We start from the raw sequence: 15,258 nt of genomic DNA on the forward strand, positions 1-15,258 counted from the left end.
AAGCATGCTAAAGCACAGCTGCCATAATCACACATGCCTTATGGCTTTATCATGTGCAGAAAACTTGATGGAAATCACGACAAAAACCCATATGCAACAGGAATACAGCCGAACCTTGACATAACGAACCTTGACATAACGAACATGGATATAACAAAGCAAATCTAACAAAGTAAATCCAAAAATTTTCTTACCAATATTAGCATGTAACAAATATGTGCTTATAATGAATATCGGATATAACAAACATATTTTCATGTTGGATGCGATTTCATTATGAAAGATGAATCCTCTTCCCAAGTGCTGCTGTTGCACGCACCTCAATTGGCAGCACTTCGGCGAACAGGCAGACGAACCACTTGGTGGTCATAATTGCCCAGGACACCTCGTGCTTGGCCAGATGTGCGTGCACTTGTGGCATCCGCTCCCTGCATTCAACGGAAAGGAGAGCTCAGCGAATATTCATTACACGTCATAATGTTCAGTGGTCGCTTGGACCAGCAAATCTTTCACTAGAGGCCACTGTAACATGTCTGATTAGAACCAAATGATTAGCAACTTTCTTTGCTATTATATCACCCTGCCTCATTTAATTGTTTCTCAAAGAAAAAAAAATCCAGAAACCATTACAATGTCATGTCCCTTATTTAGTAAAGCACAGTCAAGCAGAGCCTCAACATTACAACGCACAAAGACCAGGACAGCGGCTCAGCCTCCTTCACATGTGTGAGGTGTGGGGGGACAGTGTGGTCCCAACGTATGTGAACTGTTAAAGGTGCTACGCTAAATGTGGTATTCACAGGAGGAAGAAATTTATCTCCCTGCTTTGTTGAGAGTGCGCTATGTGCTGATGATGTCCAAGCTTCATCACACAGTGTAGCCCCACAAAACTCCCCTACTGGGACAGGAAACCTTTGGCTCAAACCCAACGAAACATACCCCACATCTGCATCCAGTTTTTACAAATGCATCTGTCCAGTGGTGTTCCATGACCTCACTGCTATTGAGGAATAGGGAGGAAGCGTACCATACATATCATAAGTAATCCCTTCCCTGATTTTGAGCAGAGGTCTGCTGTGTGAGAAACTGAAAACCATTTAACAGAAGCCCGATGCTTTAACAGAGCCCGATGCAAGCCACGGAGTGGTGCATTGCCGGCGAGCCCACATCCACTTGGTGGATAGAAAAATAGAGAGGTTCGGCACCAAGTGCAACAAAGACAGCTCTCTTTTGTAAAAAAAAAAATGCCTCTTGCTGCTTGCATGCAAATGATGAACAATTATATAGCCCGGAGCAGACGCTGTCAAAAATCAATAATTCTAAGGAGCAGAATATATGTTGCAGGGCTAGTTGGTTCAAGTTTAGGGGGTACACATTAGTGTTATGTGGAATTAAAGACTTGGTAGGAGGGAGTCAGGAAGAATAGTGCAAACACTTGCTCTATTTTATACTACTCCCTTTATTTCCATTTCGCGCCAGTATGTAACCCCTAAATTCATAAGGAGTTAATATGGGAATTCGAATATGGCATCCCCACATGTTTTTCACCTTAGCAGCCTTTCACAAAGACTTCTCTCGTAGCAAGACTGACCTATCCAATGTTCCCGAAGTGTGACCTGCAATTCTAGCTTTAACTTTACATTCATCATACCCGTGTTTGCCACGAGTTACAAAATCAGTAACGGTTCTTGATGGCGACGTTCCGGAACCATTGCTTCCTTAATTAACTCTGTAATGCCCAATGCATCATATGTGCTACGCTATTTTTATACTTCAAAATTCTGACTTTGGCATTGGGAAACTTAATGTGTAGCCTATACAATCACTGACACATAATTCAGACTACATGGGTAGTGCAAAAAGAATAATCAGGAATCCGAAATAATAAATTCGCCAGGAAACAAGCGACTTTATTCCAAAAGTGGTTAAAAAAAAAAAAAAAAAGGTGTGCCTTATTTCGGAACATCACTTTCAGGGATACCTACCTTCAACTTTGCATGACAAGTGCAAGACACATCGGCGTCTTTTGAGCGATGGCATTCTTGGCACAGTGCCAAGCACGCCATCTTATCATAGTGTGGAAATGCTGCCACCAGTCGATGCGTCCAGAGCTAGTAACGTGAAAATTAAAGTATTTTCAAAAGTGATTGTACAAGAATATGGCCCCAGATTGTGAATGCGTTGTTGTGCGCACATACACTTGCCTTCTGCCTAGACAATCTGTGGCCACGATTTTCTAGCAATGCCTTTTATGCTATTCCTTTTCATGCTTTTCACACCTTGTCAGTGGTCAGAGCAACGTTTTCCATGCGTCATCAGTGAGATCAGCCGGCCACAGACAGTGGACGATAAGAATGACATACAATCGAGCGGAAAGCATCGCTACGAATTTGTGGCCCGTATCTCGACCAGTGTCATACTGTCGGTACAGATAAAAGTAGTCAATGCATGCACCGAATCCTCATCAGCTAGATTGACTATGCTTCGCTAGCTTCGGTTTTGAGGAGGTGTCGGTGACATGGCCGATGACCATGCAAGAGACGTATCAAAACGAAAATAAAGCTACTTCTGCTAGGCGCGGAGGCCAAATTAGCACACTGTCATGGCAGTCGAAGTGTGAATTATTGTTAGAGCGAGATTTAAGTTGTGGACACTAAAGCAAAACAAGTACTAATTATTTAATTACTATAATAAGTTAGAACTAAAATACCACTTAATTGTCGTTTCTCTGTACAAGTGCACTCTTTTAGACAGAAATACAGGTGAACAAGTTATAATTTTCGTTGATGTAACTGAGTGAGGGCAATACAGGGTTAAAGTTGTCCACAGGGGTCTCGGGGTACACCCTGAAGGAGGTGGCACTTGCCTGACCAGTTCGGCAAGCACCTCGATGTCTGTGAGCAGACCCGTCATGTGCCGGCCATAGTAGTCAGGCAGCAGTCGCTCGAGCAGGGCGCGCAGGAGCCAGAAGGTGGCTTCCTCATCCTCTGTTGCCAGCAGCAGCAGGCCAGCTATGAAGTTCAGACCCTGCGCACCACCACGGCACCTTTCAAGCAGCACCAATGACAGAGCACAGCCGGCAAGCAATTCATTTCAAAACTCTAATATACAGAGCTCGAAAAGAAAATGGAGGAAAACTCCACATGCCCTGAAATCTGACGCACACAAAGAATATAACCTTTCCGGAAATAGGACATGCCAAGTTTACAAGCAGCGGCGGTCCCAAGAGTGTGGGAAACCCTTCAAGTGGTTTTTGATTGTGTCATATCGCCTCTGCTGTACCAACAAACGGGTGCAAGAGCAGACAAGGCACTAATGTCATGGGTGACGGAAGGAGGCCGGCACGGAAGTTTGCCCTCATTAAAGGTTCCTCCCACGTCGGCCCCGCCTCTTTTGAGTTTGTGTTTCTCGCCATGGATGGTCTCTTGCTTAACAGCTATGCTAATAACCACTATGCCGTCTAAGTGCTTCCGTCACCTAGACGTTCCAAGGCAGGTGCCGTGCCTGCAGAAGCAGAAGGTTGCAGTCCCACCCAAGGTGCGTCTCTTCCGCATTCCAGAGTGTCTATAGCACCTGGCCACTGAGTAGGAATGTATTGTCACTAGGGGTGTGGAATACCGAATAGCGGATTTTGAATCAAATATGGAATCAAATCAAGAAACAATATCACTTGGAGCACTCAAATGGGTGACTTGACGGTGAAACTGTAGCCCAACCTGGAGCCCTTGTCCCGTTATAGGCATTCAGACGAATGGAATGGTGCAGCTTTTAGCCTTGGCCAAGCCGTGATGACGCTGCCATAGTGAAATGGACACTATGTGCACCAGGAAGAGAGCAGCATTCTATGTTTGATTAAACGGCCTGGTTAAATGACAAGAAGGGCCATGAAAGTCCGGGACGAGCTTCGTGAGGAACGAGGAGGTGGCACGTTGCTGTCCGGCGTTCGGAAATCTGCTCGTGCAAAACTAGCTTTCCAGTCGCTGTTTGAACAGATGAAACCACTACCCGGTGTTCTGCTGCCAAAATGCTGGGATTTTCTTACAGCGTGCTACCTGACTTACAGCACAGGTAGCACGCAAGAATCAGAGGCGAGAGTCTGATTACAAGGCTGGAATGACCATGCAATGACCATCACGGCATCATGAACACGAGCATATAGCCATCGGCCCAAGTTAGTAGACAACTTGGTCCACTGGGTTGGCATAAGTTCTTGTCATGGTAATAATGTCATGCTGTGCATGCATGCATGACATGAATTTATGTCCCTCTTGTCATGCATGTCATGACATTTATGGAATCACGACATGGCTTGACATACAGACATATCATGATGCGCATTCATGCCAATCATGCGATGACATGCACATCAGGGCATGTCATTCATCTCAAGTTCATTGTTTAACAAATTATGTATCAGGATATATATATGTATTACATGAATGAAATGACATGACATGCATCACATCAATGATATGACATATGACTGAGCACAAACACATGATCTCGAGTTCCATTCAAACATCTCTTGAGTGAAGAAGGATGCCAGGTCGATCAACGGCTCACCGAAAGTGAGTGAAATTTGGATCGTATTATACTACCGAAGTTCCGGCGCAAAACCTTGCTACAGTATTTTAAATCTAGAAGAAACATAGGATGTGCACAACGTCGGAAGCGCAGTTGAGTAATAAAGCAATACGAACGATCGGAGCCACAGTGAGTTAAGTTATTCACTTTAGGTTCGTAAACATTGTAATTTATATAAATGCATCAACAAATTCTGTCCCTCCCCCCCCACCCCCCCATCCCACATATATTGTCCCAAATTTGAGACACTGTAGCTGCAGCTATCAATGTGAACATAATGCAGATTGCACACAACTTTTTCTAGTAGAATAATTTGCAAATGCGAAATTCTCTTGAATAAACTATCAGTTGTAAGACATGCAGATATACCGCACATTCTTCTGGCTCTGACCTCTTCTTGTCATAACCTTTATATAAGTGACACTCTATCACACCTGGCAATAGCCGACACCTTGGTTGAAATGTGCGTACGCCACCAAGACGTTGAATAGTGACTGCTGTTGCTGTCCACCTCCATGGAAATACACATTGTCAGGAAACGTCCGTGGCACATCTGTAACAAACAAAAATAAAAACTTTCAATACACAGCTAAGCAGCCACCTTACATTCAGAGGTCTAGTCTAGCAGAGGCACTTCATCTGTTGCAACAACAATATGATGAATCAATGTCTGCTCCTTTACTGTTGCCAAGCTTCAGACATTGCATAAAGAAAAATTAGTGTCCGAAGTTCACATCTGTAAACAGCAGTGAGAATGATTCTTTCAAAAAGAGATATGCAAGGCCATTAACCATCTCCACTGCCTCCCACTGCAGCATCAGCGACAGCAGGATCCGATGATAAAAAGATTGGGAGTTTGGAGAATGAGTAAGCTAAGATTGCAGGATGATGGAAGGAGGTATGCAAGATAATGAAAGGCTGCATGGCAAGTTTTACAAATTCACACTATGCCAAAAACACTGCTCTGATGACAGACGGGTGTTCGTTGAAATAGGAGTGTTCGGGCATTTAGTCACATGGGCCCACCTATCTGGATAGTCTCAACAAGGTCTGGTCGCCGGCTCTGCTGCAGCAGTGACTGGTACAGTCCTCGCTGCTCGCTCTGCATAGCAGCTGCTCCCGAAAGGACCATCCACACCTGAAGGAACAGATACATCAGCCAGCATTAGCCAAACAGGCTGTTGACGTCACCATCATTATCGTATTTAGGTTTGGTCCACTGCAAGACAGATGTCACTTCCAGTGATCTCCAGTTACCCGTCTTATGTACGCAGGCTCCATCTCCTGCTTACCAATTTTATATATATACTACATATTCTTAATTTTTTCACTCCACCAAATGCTTAAACTCCCTTAATTGTGTTTCCCTTCCTTTTTCAAGCATTGTGTATATCTAAAAAGTTACTGGTTATCTGCATAAGAAGTGAAAGGTGGGCAAGTTAGTAATGATTTATACAGTGGGTTGCGCGAAGACAAGTACAGTGTGATGTCATGTGGTCAATACGCTCTACGCCCATTTTTAACCATGCTATACTGACGAATCATGTAAGGTTTGATTAATTGTTCATCCTGAGGCAGCCTCAATGTCTAACTAAAATGCCATATTTTTTGTGGCCCATGCAGCACACACTAGACACAAATTTATCTCGTAGCGGGTCATAGGCTACCAGTGGGATCCAGCATTTTTGTTCAGCTAAAGGTTTATCATGCTATTTGCAAACGGACACAAAAAGATTACTTAGTTAGTGCTGGTTTTTCACAAGGATAGCACTTGCACATTGGAACTCACATTTTTTGGTACCAGATCGAAGGAACAATTGGCGTCAGCCATTATTAACCCACACAACACAGTGAATGTTATTGCCATGTTTTCAGTTTCAATGTTTCAACTAATGAGGACAACAGGAAAGACATTTGATACCACCGAATATCACAATAGATAAATTCCAAATTGTCCTGCTTCACCATCCACCTACACTAATTGCATGCCTCTGAAGTCGTAGAGACGTCATAGTGCACACACAACTGGCCACTTGCACAAGATGCGAAGATGCACACGCTGTATCTCAGAGCAGATGGAAGTGTGCAATCATATCTTCTGACTAACTACGAATAAGCATTTTCCTTAACACCACAGCAGTTTTGTACATGTGTGAGTCAGCATCTATGACACAATGTCTTTCCAACATGGCATGCTTAAACACAGCATTTCTCAGTGAAAAGAGCTTCATAGTACAAACTGTGGTGCATGTCACCAAGTTCTGCAGTGAACTTCATAGTTAGCAATAATGTCGCCATTACATCAAGTACAAAAAAGAAAAGCCAATATTTCTTGAAAGTAAAATGCAGCATATGTGAAGTGATGCCCTCTCTAAAGCTAGGCTCTAGCATACAGTGCAAGCAATGTGCACAGTACAGTCGATCCGGATATATCAAACTCGGATATATCGAATTATTCCCTATATTGAACAGTTGTAAAATCCCCTTGCGATTCCCAAGCAAAAGTATAGCTATGCACTACGCTTACATCGAGCTCCCATTCACCGCCGCATTCAATATATTGAACGCTGCGCAGCGCCGTGTTCCTGGAAGTGCGCTTCTTCTAACGGAGATGCGATCACTTCTTGCATCGTCAGAAATATTTAATGCTGACAAATTTTAAATGGCACTGTTTTGGCAGATGCTGCCAAAGAAGAGATGGAATCTGAAGGGCAGTAAAAGCCATGGAGGGAAAATGAGCAGGGTGCTCTCAGTTTACTTGCTGTGCATATGGATGACACATAGAAACTGGCCGTTCGTTATCGGCAAGAGCAAAGAACGCAAAAGGCGTACCAGTCCAATACGCGTTCCACAAGAAAACGTGGATGACACAATCTTTTCACTGAGTGGCGCCAGGCACGAGATGCCAAAATGGAGATGCAGCGCTGCAGCGAGCAGCCAAAACAAATCCCCCCCCCCCCCCCCCAACCTCCACTTGGACAGATCTCACTTTAGTTCGAATTTAACACAACTACCGCATGCCATATGCGCACCTGGCGGAAAGGCACACCCTTGCAATTACGGCAGCAGCGCACGAGACTCACTGTTGTGCGATTTGCACATCCATGCTGAGCGCGTTTCATTCGTGATCGCAGGGTTACACATTCAAAACAGCGTGTGTGTAGTGTTGGCAGTCACCGATGCAGGGGCCAGAAGGGAACGGCCGAGCACAAAGGCATGTACCGACCGCAAGATGGCAGAGTGCTGAGCGGCACCCAAGAAGAGATGCGCGGCCATTTTAGGGCGGTAACGAAGCGAGGGTGACTGGTTCCAACAGGAAGTTGGTTCCAAAACACGACATAACAGTCCTCCTGGCTCGTTGCCCACGTATGATGATCGGCCATTTTAATGGCGTATTGTAACGAAAACGCGGCCACGCATGTTCATGCGCAATTCGCAGTACACGTGCACTAATTGTGGCACAGCGTGTATCCATACAGGGTAGTTTGCTGGTGCGGTGTGTGTCATTTCTGCCTTATTTTGAATAAAGACAAGCAACAGGCCCTTCGAGTTTACATGCGAGGCGAGCTTTTAGGGTTAGCGTTGCGAATACCATTCCATAGCGCAAGAGACTTACGACATTCATGAGCAAAAAATAAGTGAATATTTGTGTGTTCGATACGGCCTTGGAGATGCAAATCGGTAAGTTCCCACTTTTCACAATTTTAGGAAACTGTTTGAGGCATGATGAGATAAGCTTCAGATAGGTTTATTTTATATTTAGAATGATCCATATATTTAACTATTTCACGATCCCCTTCGAGTTCGATATATCCGGGATCGACTGTGTAGGCAATGCGATGGTCTTGTGCACAGGAGTGACAGAAATAACATCTTCCTCAACAGCTTAAGAAAGACTTATCACACATGCTTATTGCAAAAATGTAAGAACAAAAAAACAGGAGAAAGGACGAATACCTGTTTCCTGTGCTCTTGGGGAACACCTTTCCTCACGTAACGCTTCACTGCAAGGCAAGAAATAACTGCTGTCAAGCTGCATGTAGCCCCGTTGCATCATGACATCAGCAATACTGATTTAGTATGCAAATTGTAGTGCGACATTGAGCACAGACAAGCTACAATGTTAGATCCTGCCTCCCAACCCGTTGAAATTCCAAAAAAGCCAGACGCAGGGATAATGCGTGGTTTTTCAAAACAAAATAAACTTAGAACCACCAGCAAACCCTCAACACAATAATAAGTGTTGCACCATGAAAACCTTAAAAAACACAAATAAAGGAAGTGGCCCAAACGAGTGCAAGCTACCAACCAAAGGTTTCAAATAGTTAACACGAAAACTGTGGGAATTTAAAAACAGAAGATAAAAGAATGGAATCAGGGATGGTACAAAGAATCACTTCAAGCTAGCACAAGTACCAGGCATAGGCATTTCAGCTGGCATGAAATATGCATGTCCAGGGCTTTTTCGTAAGCTCTTCCCAGATGAGAAATCGCCAGAAGCAGGTTGTACTTGTCTGTCTTGCTTCCTTCCTTTCATATGTGTTTTTCTATATGTGCAAAGGCCTTAAACAGTGCAACAACATTTATGGTGTATTACCATTTAGCCTTATCACCAAGCTATCCTAGGAAGTCCCAACTTAGGGGTGGGATGGGAGGGTGCCTGCAGCCTGCATTTTCCATAGCTTAACATACTAGTTTCAACTGAACTTCTGGTAATACGAATATCGACACATACTATTTCCAAAGTCTCTTCATGTTCATTCACCTTGAAGGTAATGTCAACTGCACTATAGCACTGTCTACCGCCGAGTTATGCCACACAATGCGTGTACTGTGAGCAGCATTTTTCTGTCCTTCAATATCAACAAGCAAAGAGTAGAGTTTAAACACACACAGCTGCACAAATGGAATTCAATGCCTTCTTTTTTCTGATCTTTTTTTTTTCTCCCTGACAAAACAATGCCACATACAAGCGCATTGTGCTTATAAACGTTAACGAGAACACGCACACTTGGCACTGCTGTGGCGAAGGTTGGGATATGCCGCGGGCCGAGCATGCGACAGCAGCCGATCCCACTTGCGAAGGCGCCGTGCCAGCACTGCCCGGTAGCTCCGCCAGAATGCCTCGTGACCCTCGTGGTCGAAGTCCTCCGGCCACTCGAAGCCGTAGGGGCCCACCCTGCAAATCCCGAGACACACAAGTCGTCTTGCTGCACAAGAACTGCCCTCCTGCTAGTAGAAGGCACCACCAGAATTCAGAATCAAATAGCGCACTCGCTGATCTAAGAGCTATTATACAATTTTTGCTATCGGCTAACTATTGGCGTGTACCTTTATCGCATGCCGTTTAAACACCCAATCATGAACAAAAGCCTGCAGACCAAGGATAATGCAAGTTTTGCATCCCTTTGCAAGCAGCCTGAAATTGAGTAGTACAGTGCACATGCTCAACTAATGCCATGCCTAGCCTAATCAGACAATGCACAGCTACATCACAAGGAAATAAACAAATTTTCCCAGATGCTGTGATCGCCAAAACTTTGCTTGCAACGGTGCCTAGTGTATAACGACTAATGTTTGTGCATTCTATATGCTATAATATATTAGTACCACATATATTTGAATATAGCATATTAACATCAACATATGTGTGTCTTACGAAGTATTAGAGCATTTAGCTCTTGCTGTCTATACTCTACAGAGTCACTGAAGTTTTAGACATTCAACAAACACAGTGGGCATAGCACTAGTCATTATCATTCAAGAAAATTATTAGTTTCAGTGAGAGCTTATATATTATTATACCTATTTCTTTTTCCTCTTGCACTTTGAAAAGATACGTTCTGCTTACTCTACAAGCTGTATACAATCAGGTAAACATGCTTAGGAGGAACATCACAGATATATTTAAGGAGTCACAGAATAGTGAGCATCCTTGCATTTATGAATTATTTAATAAATTACCTCATGTTGAGTGTTTTCACAATTTGTAAAGAAAAGTTACTAAGTGGTCAAAGTGCACCTGTCATTATTTTCGCAGATGTATGACGAAAATTGGTTCTGTAGTGCAAGGACAAAATTCTGCCTGTGAATATGCACAGAACATGACTAAAGGGCCACATCTGTCATGGTCTTGTCACAGGGCTCTGTGCAGGTGCTTTCCCATCTTCCTCCATGTTTGAAGTTAAGCAGAGAGGCCTCCAAGTACATATCTGAATGGTCTCCAAGTGACAGCAGCATGAAGTTAGTTTCAGCTAATTACAAGCTACTAATTAGCACAATCCATGAAACTACTCGCTTCACCGTTTGCTAGCCTGCTGGTAAACCCAGTTAGCTGAACGAGTGCACCAGAGACACCAGTACTGGGTTTATTCTCGAAATCAGGACAAATTTTCTTCAAAAGACCAGGACAAATTTTTCTTTGACAGCAAAGCTTCGTTTTTCAGGAACCCAAATGGGTTTTCTTTGCAGTTTGATGCTACTTTCAGATAGATAACTTTTGATTTTTTAACAGAGCGAAAGGCAGAACAGAATGTGAGAAGTTATTCTGTTCCTTTTCAGTGTTTCAGGTCTCCCAGTTTATGGCAAAGCAGTTACCCCACTGTAAAGATAACAGTGTGTAACTTCAAGGTGTGTTATCTAAGCCGACAGCTCATTTAGATACAGTAAGGTGGATGATGCACTGTGCAGGTACGTGTTATCTAGTACACTACAGTGTAATGAAGGAAGGAGAGTTCATTCAGGCAAGTGAGTAGTATTCATATGCAGTAGGTGATTAAGCCAGATGCATAAATGAACACCTTTCAAGAGCACCATGACAAAGTTACATACGTGTTTCTAAAGGTACAAAAGTGGTGGTGAACAAGTTTAATGGTTTGAAGATCAATTTATACCAATTCATGTATGATTCACGTACACCAATACAAGCCAACAAGACTGGTGGAAGAAAACACATGCACATGAAACTAAAAGGCATTAGTACTGACACCCTGTCACATTCCTGTGGTTCAGGCAAAGGTGTCCACCTATTCGTGTACACAACAAGTATGGTTAAAATTCAAGCATAATTTAGACTGGTGGAAGAAAACACATGCACATGAAACTAAAAGGCATTAGTACTGACACCCTGTCACATTCCTGTGGTTCAGGCAAAGGTGTCCACCTATTCGTGTACACAACAAGTATGGTTAAAATTCAAGCATAATTTAGACACAAATTAATGGTTCCATCTGTGTTTTTGCTTAACCCATCAGGTTTTCCTGCACGGAGAGCACACAAGTAGACGACATTCACTATTTCCATATCTGTTAAATCAACCTTTTACTTAAGTTGATTCTTTTTAAGAGTCCCAATTGGCTTTGGACATTTAGACAGCAAAATATATATAGTCATTATTTTAGTATTGCACTGTCAAATCTGAACTAATACAAATGAAACAGGATCAGCAAGTTGGTCAGGCAAATATAAGAGCAAATGGTGAAAATATTTCTTGAAATTTACAAAGTATGGATTTTGTAGCATTGCATGAAATGCTGACTGCTCAAACAAACAAAATTTTTCCGGATCCCAATGCTGGAGCAACAGATGCATGCTCACTGCACAGGCACATCATCCTATGACCTATGCACTGTGCACCCATGTCACTATGCTTCTTGCAAAACAGATCTCACTTGTGTGCAGACTCTTAGTTTCCTTTACTACACTATGTACTGATTCCCTGTTGAACTGCACTGCACACAAAAGACGAAGGACACAGGCAGAGTTAACAAAGCGGTGACTCACAAGGCAGTGCCTGTTTGTTAACTTTGCCATTGCCATTCATCTTTTGTGCATGCTCCTGTTCGACAATGAATCATTACCTAATTGCCCAACTTTCAGTTATGTGTAACCACCCCACAGTAAATTACCCTGCATTGCAGTTCTTTTTTTTTTTTTTCTTATTCTAAAAGTGCACAACGGGAAATATCAGCCTTTGATGGAAGCTTCAAAGGTACGAAGTGATACGAGAGGAATTCCAAAAGCCTGTCCCCTTCCATAAAAAAATTTAGGACACGATCTACGCCTCTTCTTTATCCAAGACAAAATATTTTTATCACTTTACCACATAAATTGCCATTACTGACAGAACTTTCCCATTCATGTAACCACTTAACAAAAGATGCTCAGGAATCATCCTTGTTGAGCTTGGAAGCTCTCAGTCACTGTCATTATCACATCTTAGTCCAATTTAAAAAGGCAGACTTCACTGTCAAGTACAATAAATATTCTGACAATAGGATCACTTCCACATCTGGAACTCCCAGAGGAAGCTTTTCATGAACTGCACTCAAACTTACATCTCTCCCTCCCAGGAACATGCGAAACAGACTTTATTTCATGCTGCTATTCAGTGAAGATGGAATATGGCATCAACCTTGGAAATATTGTCATCATTTGAGCACATTTATGAGCATTCACAGATGTTCTTCAGCAGCCATTGCATTTTGAGTAGTGGCTTCAGGCAACTTGGATCTTTGGTTACGGGATCATTATGTGCACATATGGCCTGTCTAGAACCAAGCAAACCACTTACATGTAATGAAAAGTGGTCAAAAGAGATGGATAAGTGAGATGGCACAAGTGCTGTGAATTAAAGCATTCTGCACTGTCTTCAATACGTATAACCTAACCAAGTCGCCCAATAAGTCAACACCTTACCGCACTTCTGAGTAGTTCTCATGGTTGATTTTTGATCCAGTTGATGTTTTTTAACAACTCCACATAACACAGGGACTGTGAGAGACATTGTAATGGAGGGCTCTACATTAATGTTGACCACTTCAGGTTCTTTAACATGCACCCGGAGCTCAGTACATGAGTCTTTGCATGCTGCCTCCCCTGGAATGCAGCCAGGAATAGGACCTGTGAATTTCTGCTCACCAGCAGAACACTACAGCAATTTAACCATTGCAGCAAGTGTCCAGGTGCTTAGTCAACAAAGTGACCTCACTCAAAGTTGCAAATGAAGGTACTGATTGATGTAGCAGTTTTGTTAACCTAGTTTTATAGTTATTCTTTCTTGCATTCATTGACACAGTGTACTGTTTACCGTCTAAGCTTTACAGAGAGCTGTTTTAGGTTTTGCCCTGTGCACAGCGTGGGTCTTATCGAGCTTGCCCAGAGCAATTAACGTTAGCATACCTGATATTGAACGAACAAAAAAATGTTGCTTGACAAAGTTGAACAGAGCGCTACCTCTTGTCCCACTCTAAAACTGTTTAACTGAGGCACTCAAATTGCTGTTAGGAATCAAATAAAGTAAAAAGGTTTTTCCCCTTTTTCTTCTTTTTTTAATGAACGTTCATGAATGAAGCAATTTCTCTTGTGTGTACATTCTCTCTTGCGATGCACGTCTGTAAAAGTGCGTACAAGATGCGCTTTGCACTAGGAAGCCGATATATTGTACAGAAAATTCGCGGATCGAGTTATGATATGCAAGGTTGTTCCCGCTACTGCTGTGAGGCATTGTAATGCATCCCAGAGTCAGCTAGGCGACCGCATCTGCAAAAAAGTCCCTGCGCAAGCGCCGAAACATTTCTCTTTTCTTTTTCGACTCTGGCCGTTAGCGAGTGCACGCTTTTTTTTTTTTTTTTTGCCTCGCTTTTTCTGGCACGTTCAGCAAACCGCGCGCAAGAGCATGCAGCGGTCGGCAGCGCTCTATACGCCCCAAGGGGCGTCATCGTCTCCAGTTTCGCGGTGCAACGCGCGCTAACAGGAGAGTGAGAGATCTACACCCTCGAGGGTGGCCTCGACAACGCGATCTCAAGCAAGCACTCAAGCGTTCATCTCGATTGCATGATCAACAAGCATAGCTATGCAAAACAACTTGATCGGCGCCGGCAGACGCGCTTCGCGGGACGCACTTCGGAACGCCCGCGGCCACCTTTTGCGGCGGCAGTCTTTACGAGACGAAAGTAAGAAAATCCCCAAGACGTTCGACGTTTACACGGTAAAGGGTAAACCACTGGACACAGCACAACACATCTTGGAGACCCTGCAACCCGAAAGTGCGGGCCCTTCCATTCAATTCGCTCGCGATGTTCAGAAAAACCGGTTCCGTCGAATTGCGAGGCCAGGGAAATAGATCGATGGTTACCTTGCGCGCTGCTCGTTCTCTGCCATCGATGATCCATCAGCGTCGGTAACAACAGCCATGCCATGCTCTTCGCACACCAACCATGCAGACGAACCGGACGAACCATGCGAACGAACCGAACAAACACACGCACACTGCTGATACCGCCGCTGGTGTGACGCCAGGTGACGCCAGAACAGCACTTTCTGAATTTTCGCTTCAACGTCAAAACATCGTTGCTTGTTTTCACGAATGAAGGTTAAATCACTCTGAATGTATTTTCATGACGTGAAAGACCACCGAAAGTATGCAAGTTTCTACAAGTCGCGCTTTTCGCGCCAAGCCTGTCCAGCATCCTATTTTATGCTAGCGACGCTGTAGGAAAATAATAATAAAAAAAAAACCTTGCGCGGGAGAATTGAACACAAGAAGCGCTGTAGTAAGGGTAAAATAGAATATGGACGATATTGTAGTTCACGCTCCGGTGCTTTCCTAGCCTTCACCTTTTCTTTTTCCTTTCCTCGTTCAATGGTTGTGTCCCTCTCCCACCTGCCGGGTAG

General features: G+C 43.5%; 1 protein-coding gene across 2 annotated transcripts; it reads right to left on the bottom strand.

The window, feature by feature from the left end:
* Positions 1-246: 246 nt before the first annotated feature.
* On the bottom strand, positions 247-14,877 carry LOC119435015 (growth hormone-regulated TBC protein 1). Of its 2 annotated transcripts, none has more exons than XM_049659667.1 (7): positions 14,720-14,877; positions 9,594-9,763; positions 8,542-8,588; positions 5,611-5,722; positions 5,019-5,137; positions 2,863-3,027; positions 247-424 (listed from the first exon to the last, which is right to left on the bottom strand). In XM_049659667.1, the coding sequence occupies exons 1-7, from the start codon at positions 14,776-14,778 to the stop codon at positions 275-277; spliced, it is 822 nt and encodes a 273-aa protein (XP_049515624.1). In that variant the 5' UTR covers positions 14,779-14,877; the 3' UTR covers positions 247-274. The 2 variants fall into 2 exon arrangements, with proteins under 2 accessions (XP_049515624.1, XP_049515625.1); XM_049659668.1 differs by having other exon boundaries at positions 247-428; positions 2,867-3,027; positions 14,720-14,876.
* Positions 14,878-15,258: the final 381 nt, after the last annotated feature.

This window comes from Dermacentor silvarum, unplaced genomic scaffold (assembly GCF_013339745.2).
Source record: "Dermacentor silvarum isolate Dsil-2018 unplaced genomic scaffold, BIME_Dsil_1.4 Seq378, whole genome shotgun sequence".
Lineage (NCBI taxonomy): Eukaryota > Metazoa > Arthropoda > Arachnida > Ixodida > Ixodidae > Dermacentor > Dermacentor silvarum.

Coding starts and splice junctions, on each gene's coding strand:
- LOC119435015 (XM_049659667.1), bottom strand. CDS start 14,778: ATGGCTGTTGTTACCGACGCTGATGGATCATCGATGGCAGAGAACGAG. Junction 5,723..8,541: donor CCCAAGAGCACAGGAAACAG/GTATTCGTCCTT, acceptor CTGTTCCTTCAG/GTGTGGATGGTCCTTTCGGG. Junction 3,028..5,018: donor AAGGTGTCGGCTATTGCCAG/GTGTGATAGAGT, acceptor GGTGGTGCGCAG/GGTCTGAACTTCATAGCTGG.